We start from the raw sequence: 9,675 nt of genomic DNA, 5'->3' as shown, positions 1-9,675 counted from the left end.
AACTTGTGTCCAGAATGTAATAGGTGGCCTGAAACCATACATTTAATTGACACTATAAAGATGGACTGGGATATACAAATATTTATATATGTACATATAAGTACAGGCACTTTTAAAGATGCCAGTGATGGGCATATGGGAGAGTTTTGAGAAATGGAAGGGGGAAATGTCTAATTATAATATAAAGCAAAAATTAGTAAAGGGTTTTCACATGTATGTTTTAAGTCAACATCCATTCACAATATTTAATCATGAGATCATTTCAGTTTATTTCGTGTCTGTACACACAACACAACATTCCTGCCATTACCCAACTGTGAACACCAGAGGTCAACACTGGGAGAATCAGCCCTACCCCTCCTTTATTATTCCAATATTGCTCCAAGTATCCTTTGACCATTGAGCAATCTTGGCTACCAATATTTTTGTAAATAAATCTAACAAAGAAAAAAAGCCAAAAGGTTTGGCACATTCTTTATTGATACCTGATTATACAGACACAAGGGAACACAGTGGCTAGACTCAGCCACATCTATTCTGCAGTTCCTAGGGACTGCCAATTCTTTTAGAGAGAACAGGAATTTCTGTCCATCTCCTGTAACCATTAATGGGCAGGAGGCTGACCAGAGGTTGAGAGCCTGAAGAACAGGGCCTCAAGGTCAGGTGGTCTACAAGCTGACCTTTGAAGTATCTGTTAATGACCTCCAGAAGTGGAGGTAAGAGGATGAGGAATTCAAGGCCAGTCTAAGCTACAATACACCATTAGAAATAGAAAGGATTAAAAATGTTGCTGAGCTTTATATTTGCTTTATGTTATCTCTTTGTTCTTCATTGTTTTCTTCTGCTTCCGCTATCAATGATGCCCCACAACTCCTACTAGCTTGACCAGCCTGAATTACAATCTGCAGTTCATTCACCAAAGCTACCTTCTTCAATCTTTGGCTTTGCATACATGACCTACCAGGCAGATGCAAAAATGGCAATGTCAGAATAGCTTCATGACACATTGAGAGGCCTTATGGAACAAAAGCGTAGACAACACAGTCTCCCTCCATCCCTGTGTACAGTGGAAGAACGGTCCTGACTATAATCTTGAGAACCAATTAATTGCGAAGCACAGTACAGAGAGAATATCAGGTTCTCAGGATCTTCATATGTAGGAAGCAAAGAAGTCAGTCCTGACAGGAGTTTGAACCATTGTTTGCACCACACTGACAAATGTCCAAAACGATGTGTTCTGGATGAAAAGACCAGTCCCTGGGCAACCATTTCTTAGTACCCAGAAGAAATATTCCTGTTGTTACTCCAAGCATTCACAAAATGTGGCCTTCTTTTCATAGATACAGCGTGTGTCGCAGTCATAACAGGAATAGGTACCAAAGCAGATTGACTTGGGCTGCCTTACAGCCACGAGTGTGTCCATGAGCTCAGCACAAAGCTGAGAAAATGTCTCTACCTGAACATAACCCCACTCATTATAGACCTCTACTGGAGCAGGGTACAGTTCCATGGTCAGCTGGCCCAGTTTGACAGTGTGACGCAGAAGGTCCTTCAGAGCATCCATGGAGATGTTATTGTCATAAAAATTGAAACTAGTGAGCTGGGTGCATTGGGTCAGGGCAGGCTGAAGGATACTGAGGTGAGAGTCACTCATCCTACAGCCTTCTAATTCTAGAGTCTGCAGAGTGTTTGCAACACTCTCTAAGAAAAATTTGAGAGGCGTGACATTCAATGCAGTTAAAGAGACACCTTTCAAACACAGATGTTTAAGCTGACCATAGTTCCAACGCTGGGCAAATGACTCCAAATCTGACTGAGAGATCTGGCAGAGAGTGATAGTCAGGGACACCAAGGGAGCCACCAGACACCTGGGGAGAGATCACATGGCTGAGGTCAGAGTGATCATGGGATGGCATCCAGTGTAGCCTGTTGTGAATTGGCTTACTCAAGCTATACCATTTTGACACAAGGTTATTACCTTCAGGGTGGGACTGGCTCATTCCACAGCTACATTTTCTAGTCTTCAGTGACAAACAGAGACCTAGAGGCTTAGACCCACTAGGCTAAGAGGGCACACAGCAAGAGGAACATTGGAATCCATGACTATATATCAAGCTGCTTTCTAAAGTATCATTGATTCCCTGTCGTAAGTCTCTTCACCTCTCCACTCTTTACCCCTGACCATCCACCCCAGTCTTTGTCTCAAAAGAGATGTATACTGTTTAGGAATTAGGGAAGGCAAGGGCCTGATCTCCCAGACCTAATAAACACAGAGCTCACCTGGGAAACTGTGCAGATCTGAGCCCTCCCTAGGCAGTGGCCTCTTCTCTTTCCCATTCCTTCACATTAGATCAGATAGAATTGCTGTGGAGGAAACCTCACTGGATATGACTCACAATACTAGTCTTCTACCATGGCAGCTCTCTCCATACCATCTACCCTACTTGATTGCTCAGCTTTGTGAGTGGTCACACGAGCCCTGATTCAGTTGACATGGAACAAAGTCATCCTTACATATTCATTGTAAAATGTACAGTGGTCTGCAGATATTTGTGCCCATTATACTCTCTTAAGTAAAAAAAGAGAGGTTTGCCCCAGTTAACAGCGACAGCTCTTCATCCATTCTTACCTGAGTAACTCATTCATGTGGTCTTTAAGAAAATAGACATCACCAATAGTGAGATTCTGGAGATACCTGAGTTCAGGGAACAGAGAAATGATCTTGGAGACGTTTTTCTCTGAGGGTGTATAGGTCCTTTCAAAGATGCGTACTAGCATGAGTTTGTGAAGATTTCTCATCTTGCTGATGCAAGGTACAAGTTTTGCCAATTTGGACAGATTCCCCACTGTATTCAGTTCCAACTCCTTGATGAACTCTGGCTGTAAAAATTTTAACTCCTTCTTGACCTTGGACACTTCTAATGCTCCAATCTCTAACTTCTTACAGCACAGATGCAGGAAATCCTCTCTGTCCTTTGCCCACCGCAACAGATGTGTTTGGTGTTTATCTTCATGCTTAGAAGACTTAAAGGAAAGGTCACAGAACACCCTCAAACGCCGCCTATTTGAGTGACCCTCCATTACTTGCTTCTCAAGCACAGTTTCTGATTGGGCTCCTCCACCCTCTCTTCCAGCCTGCATATCCCAGGAGTCAAGGTGTCCATTCCTCAAATCAACCACTTCAAGTTTCCCCATCCTATAGATAAAATAGGAGATGGGTCAGAAGGAAAACTGATACCCAACACTTTTTTCATCATTTCTGATGCAATGTCTCCCATTCTGCTGTCTTCTGTATACTCATGGTTTTCAGTGCTGGGTCTCCAATATAACCTTTAGCTTGCCAAGCAAGGGCACTTTGCCTGAGCCACATCTGGGAACCAGTCCTGTTTCTCTCTGCTCAGTTGCCTTAGATTTCTGCCAGCTCCTATTTCTTTCTGTTTCTTAGTTTTTAAGACAGGATTTCTCTCTGTATCCCTGCCTCTGTAGCTTTATGAACTTGGCTGGCCTCAAATTCAGAGACTCACCTCCCTCTGCCTCCCAAGTTTAAAGGTATGTGCCACCACCTCCCAGCAAATCAGTTCCTATTTCTATTACCTGGTGGAGACGCAGTGACATCTGCATCAACCTGTATCTCATATTTGTTATAAGGACTTAGAAGCTTTCCAGGCCCCTACAGGCCTCTAAGATACCAGCCAAAGCCTCTGATCTACATTTTACCTTATTCTTCTAAGCCCAGATTTCCCTACCTGGTATTTGGCTTACCTGGGGCGATATTTCCGTTTCAGCCATGTGCCAACTCCATCCAGTATAGCCTGGAAGATCTCCAAGTTGGGTTTATCTATCAGCAACCTAACAAGAAGGCAAGGGTAGGGCCAGTATTCCACCAGGATTTTAATCATCTTTGCTTTTCTCTGAGTGTCAGCCTCCTTGAACAGCGTTGGGAAGAGCTCCCTTGGTAGGTACTCCAGAACAGAGATGGTCAGCACCTCCTTCTTTACCGTGCTCTGTGCAGCCAGCTGCAGGAGTGTGGGTGGGGCTTCCAGGTCCATTCTGATGGATCTTAGGGCGATGATCCTGGGGAAAAATTTAGAAGAGACTGTATTTTCAGGGTCTCTCTTATGAGGCTTTTAACTCCTCACAGTAAGTATCTGTCTCCATGGCGGCCATGATGTCCAGTTCCAAACTGTGCTACTCTGAATCCCATATTCTTTTGGAAAGAAGCATCCAGGAAAAAAACAGAGCCCCATCACCTTTCAGAGAGGAGGAAAAAAGCTATATACTTAATTAACTCATATTCTGCTTTCAACTTATATTCTGGCAAAGACAGGGAAGAATCTATGAAATGGGGAAATTGCTTCTCTCCCCCCCTTTTTTTTTACTTCATTTTTCAAAACTGTGGCTCTGGGTAACAGCCCTGGTTGTCCAGGAACTGACTTTGTAGACCAGGGCACCCTTGAACTCAGAGATCTACCTACCTCTGAAGGACCCTAGTTCTTACTGAACTGTAAGAGCTATTAAGAGACTTGGCCTGGTAGAAAGAGGTCGTTACAGAGTTGCTGTGAAGGACCTAAGGTCTTTCGCCAGCTTTACACCCACTGCTTCAGGTCAAGATTAGGGCAAGTACCAGCTTCCTGCCTCGGGTCAAGGCTAGGCCAAGTTCCATTCTCCACCCCCAGTTCTCAGGAGGAGCAGGGACATTCTTGAAAAACCACAGAATATACTGACTGATAGTCACCTGACTCTCTGGTCCCAGATAGAGTTTGAATGCTTATCATATGCTTGCTAGCCAATAGATTCAAAGGTCAATATGCTTAGCCAATAAGCTTAAACTGTAACCTTGCTGCTGTAACCTGTACCCCCAAGAGTATAAAAACTGCTTGTTACAGCCATTTGGGGTTGCCTTCTAGTCACTCGCCACAAGGGACTGATTGTAGGTCGACCCCCACCCACCCACCCGATGCTCCGGAAAAGGATTTGCATTTGCATTGAACTCTGTTCTTGTGTCTCACTTGGGGGCCAGGGGAGGGGCATCTCCCAGTAGTTAAGACTCACTTTGAGCCTTACACCGGCCTCCCAAGTGATGGGACTAAAGAGTTCACTACCACATCTGGCTTACTTTTTTTATTTTCAAAGTTTTAGAGCCAGATTTGGGGAGCCTAGCTAGGTCATACTACTTTGGTGTATAGAGCATACTGGATGTGTGTGTAGGGGGTTCTGTCTGTCTTTTAGCAGCTTGTTTGTTTCTTTAAAGACAGGGTTTCACTATGTAGCCCAGAGCTGGCTATGTAGTCCAGGCTGGACTCAAACTCACTCTACGGCTCCTGAAATTGGACACTAGTCAATATGATGCCACCTTACTGCTCAATCTGTTCTTTATTCAAGCATTTGCCTTTCAAATACCGAATGAATGTCGAGCTTGTCAGCAAGAGCCTAAAATTTCAACACTTTGGAGGCAGAGGCAGGAGGATTCCATGAAGTCTATTTAGTCTTTGAGTTTCAGGTCAGTCCAGTTAAAGAGCTTTTGAAAACAACTGAAACAAGCAAGAGTAATATGAATTGATGAGTCCCTTCGTTTCTGGCTGAGGTTGGTTTTTTTTTTTGTTTTTTTGTTTTTTTGTTTTTTTGTTGCGAGGTCTTGATCTTGGCCCACCCTAGGCAAGTACTCAACCGGAGTTGCATTCAACTCAATCCATTCCTTTCATTTTATTTATAGATTACTTCATGTGCCCCAGGCTATCCTGGAACAGGGAATTGGATTCCCTAACATCCCTAGTGATGGGGTCCTAGGAGTGTGTGAGCAGCCCACCCGGCATCTTTCTAATGTCTGTTTGAGTAGTGAAATTGTCAATTGATCAGGCTGAAGCAACTGCATTCCTACAGTCAGTCCCTAAAATCACCGTGCCTTGTGGACCCTCCTAACAAAACTGTCCCCAGGCTTGTTTTTAAGATACTATTAGAAATAATTTCAATTAGCTGGGTGGTGGCGGCACACCCCTTTAATCCCAACCTTTGGGGAGCAGAGGTAGCTGGATCTGAGTTTGAAGCCAGTCAGGTTTACAAAGTCAGGTTCCAGGAGAGCCCTGTCTTCAAAAACATAATCATTTCAACTAAACCACAAAGCTGCAACCCATGAAGGTTAATTCATGGATTACAAACAAGCTCTATTACAATGAGGCCATAACAGAAATCCCAACACAGCAGAGAAATGGGGACAAAGCTAGAAGACCAGAAGTACCAGACCACCCTGGGTGCTATGAAATCTTGTCTTAAAAAACAAAAAACAAAAATAAAAAAAAAAAACCTCAAACTACTGAACAAACTAAACCTTATAGCCTACCAGTCATTTCTCATTAAAACCTAACAAAACCAAAACTAACATACAAGCAAAAAACTTCCAACTTGCCTTTTGAGGAAAATTTATTTCAAATTTTAAAAATGCTATTTATTTTGTGTGTATGGATATTGGGACTGCATGTATGTATGAGCACTATTTGTGTGCAGTGTCCAGGAGGTCGGCAGAGACCTTTGGATGTACTACAGATGTCTGTGATCTCTGACAAGGGTACTGACAAAGGAAACCAGGACTTCTGGAAGAGAAGCCATTGTGGTGTGGTATCTCGTCTGCTGGGCCATCTGTCCAATCTTTAGAGGGAATTTTAAAGCCTGGGTCTTAACACATAGTTTACTTAGAGTGTGTGCCTGGAATGCAAAAACCCCAGGCTTTCCTCCCTACCACTATTTTATCTTGGAAAACATCTCGAATCCAACGCTGAGGAATTGTAGTTGAGAATTTCATATATTCAAGTCAACCTGTGTCACATACTGACATGAAGGCCAGCACAGGCTACAAAATAAAACTTTAAGAGGTAAATATGGGGGTTGGGGATTTAGCTCAGGGGTAGAGCGCTTGCCTAGGAAGTGCAAGGCCCTGGGTTCGGTCCCCAGCTCTGGAAAAAAAGAACCAAAAAAAAAAAAAAAAAGAGAGGTAAATATGAAGAAGCGGGCCCAAGCCCAACACTCCATTTCTTCTGAGGTGCAAAGAGGAAGATTGACAGTCAAAGTCAGCCTCAAGTTTATGACCAAATGAGATTGCATCCCAAATAAAAAAACCTAAAAATTTTAAAATGAACACATTTTTACTCCATAATCATTAACAATGAAGTGGAGGCTGGGAGATATCTCAAGGTCATCCTGTGTCATACATGCTTTCTAGACATTCTGTGTTGTTACCCTGTCTCTGAACAGGGAGAGGAGTTTTAAAATACATTTAGGATTTTAATCTTTACACTGTGAAACCAGCGAATTCCTGCACGATTGAGGCCAACGTGTATTATCAAGCCAGAATGTAGTTCAAAAAGCAAAGAAACAAGTTCTAAGGTGCACCAAGTAAATCATAATTCAAGACACTATCTCCCAGCAGGAATCCCAGGCGTTGGGAGGCTGAAGCAGATCGGCCCAGATTTCAAAGGTTAATGATCTACAGAGTGAGGCCTTGTCTCAAAAAACCAACTAAATACAAGACAATTACTTGATATGAATCACAATACGGAGGGAAATGCCGGACAACCCAGCACTCAGGAGGTTCAGACAAGAGGAACTTAATTCCCAATCCAGTGCAGCTACCCGACCAGGTCTAAAAGAGCCTGTACAGCACTGTGAGGCCATCTCAACACTTGAAATTCAACCAGAGAAGCAGAGATTAGAGGTGAAAGCAGACCTGAATTTTGAACTAAGCCCAAGGCCCATGTGAAGAGACAGACTCCAGGATGCCCTGTGCAGTCTTATATCTAAAATATCTCTGAGGGGGTTGGGGATTTAGCTCAGTGGTAGAGCGCTTGCCTAGGAAGCGCAAGGCCCTGGGTTCGGTCCCCAGCTCCGGGGGGGGGGGGGGGGGGGGGGAAGAAGCCTAGCTAAAATGTCTCTGAACCAGTTAGGGTATCCCGGCCCAGGCAAAGGACTTACCTGATTAGGACACAGGTGACAGGCTCAAGGGATCCGCGCGTCTTTTCTGGCTCCTAGGGCACATTTACAGACCTTTTCCCTCTTGCCCCTTATCAGCTCCACCATTAACAAAAGCTGCCATCTGATTGGATGGCTTTGCTCCACCCACTTAATCTCGCAAGGAATTTCTCAGTAGTCACTAAACCGAAGCTCCCTGGAAGAAAGAAGAAATGAACAAACAAAATCCTGACCCAGGGATGAATATCAGGAGTTCATGGTTGAATTCGTGTCACAACACTGATTCATTTATTTTTTTAATTCATTTAATTATTTGCTTATTCATATATTTGGCTTGTAATTTACTTCTGTTAGCAGTGTTTTATTCTGTAGATAATCTTAGTTTGGACTCTTAGCAATCTTTCTGCCTCTTCCTTCCTTCTGGGATTACTGTTTTGATCCAGCACAGCTGGCAGAATTATAATTCATAAGTAACCCAACATTATTCCGAGTATGAGTTAAATCAGGGTTTAATCTGGGCCTGATAATCGAGAACCTTTAGAAACAATAAACCTGAAGTTAGTACTTCCACAACGAATGAATGTTTTTCTGGAGTTCAAGGCTGAGTCCAATGCCCTGTCAGTCTTCGGCTGTGGCATCTTGAGGAGGCTGAGGCAGGAGGATGCCAGACAGGTCTGCTCAAAGTCATCTTCAGTTACACAGCAAGATTGACAGCCTGAGCTAATGGCCATCAGTTTTTCTAATCTCATGTAAATCCAAACCAAAACAAAGAAAGTGGGCTTTGAGGGAGAGTCTGCTGTTGGTGCCCTAGAGGGTAAAGGTTTTGGAGAAAGAATCAGCCCGGAAACTGGCTAAAAAAGTGGAAACGGTGACTGGGTGGGGAGCAGGATATAGTAAATCCCAGCACTTGGGAGACAGGGACAAAAGAATTTCTGAATCTACATAGGGAATTCTAGCTCAGCCAAGGCATTACAATGATACTCTGTATCAATATTAAAAACAAAACAAAAGTATTTTTTTTTCTTTTAACAAGGGAGGTGTGGGGCTGGAGAGATGGCTCAGCAGTTAAGAGCACTGTCTGCTCTTCCAGAGGTCCTGAGTTCAATTCCCAGCAACCACATGGTGACTCACAACCATCTGTAATGAGATCCGATGCCCTCTTCTGTGTGTCTAAAGAGATTGGCAGTGTACTTACATAGAATAATTAAATAGATCTTTCTTTAAAAAAAAAGTATACACTCTTTGTCTGACGAGATTGGCAGTGTACTTATATAGAATAATTAAATAGATCTTTAAAAAAACGTATACACTCTTTGTCTGAAGAGATTGGCAGTGTACTTATATAGAATAATTAAATAGATCTTTTAAAAAAAAGTATACACTCTTTGTCTGAAGAGATTGGCAGTGTACTTATATAGAATAATTAAATAGATCTTTAAAAAAAAAGTATACACTCTTTAGACACACCAGAAGAGGGCATCAGATCTCATTACAGATGGTTGTGAACCACCATGTGGTTGCTGGGAATTGAACTCAGGACCTCTGGAAGAGCAGTCAGTGCTCTTAACCGCTGAGCCATCTCTCCAGCCCATAAAAAAGTCTTAAGAAAAAAAAAAAAAAACCCGAAAACAAGGGAGCTGTGCAGCTCATGAAAGGGCACAGCTGGCAATGGTGTTAACATTAAGCCTAACTACCTAAGTTGAGAAAGTCTCCCCT

General features: G+C 43.0%; 1 protein-coding gene across 1 annotated transcript; it reads right to left on the bottom strand.

Annotated features, from left to right (window-relative positions):
- Positions 1-460: 460 nt before the first annotated feature.
- Positions 461-4,068, bottom strand: Pramef17 (PRAME family member 17). Its single transcript, XM_087551681.1, has 3 exons — positions 3,763-4,068; positions 2,630-3,196; positions 461-1,868 (listed from the first exon to the last, which is right to left on the bottom strand). Exons 1-3 carry the CDS (start codon positions 4,047-4,049, stop codon positions 1,301-1,303), a joined length of 1,422 nt encoding a protein of 473 aa, XP_087407807.1. The 5' UTR covers positions 4,050-4,068; the 3' UTR covers positions 461-1,300.
- Positions 4,069-9,675: the final 5,607 nt, after the last annotated feature.

The sequence above is a fragment of the Rattus norvegicus genome, chromosome 5 (assembly GCF_021556685.1).
Source record: "Rattus norvegicus strain SHRSP/BbbUtx chromosome 5, alternate assembly SHRSP_T2T, whole genome shotgun sequence".
Taxonomy (NCBI): domain Eukaryota; kingdom Metazoa; phylum Chordata; class Mammalia; order Rodentia; family Muridae; genus Rattus; species Rattus norvegicus.
This window is presented reverse-complemented; position numbering and strand designations above follow the sequence as displayed.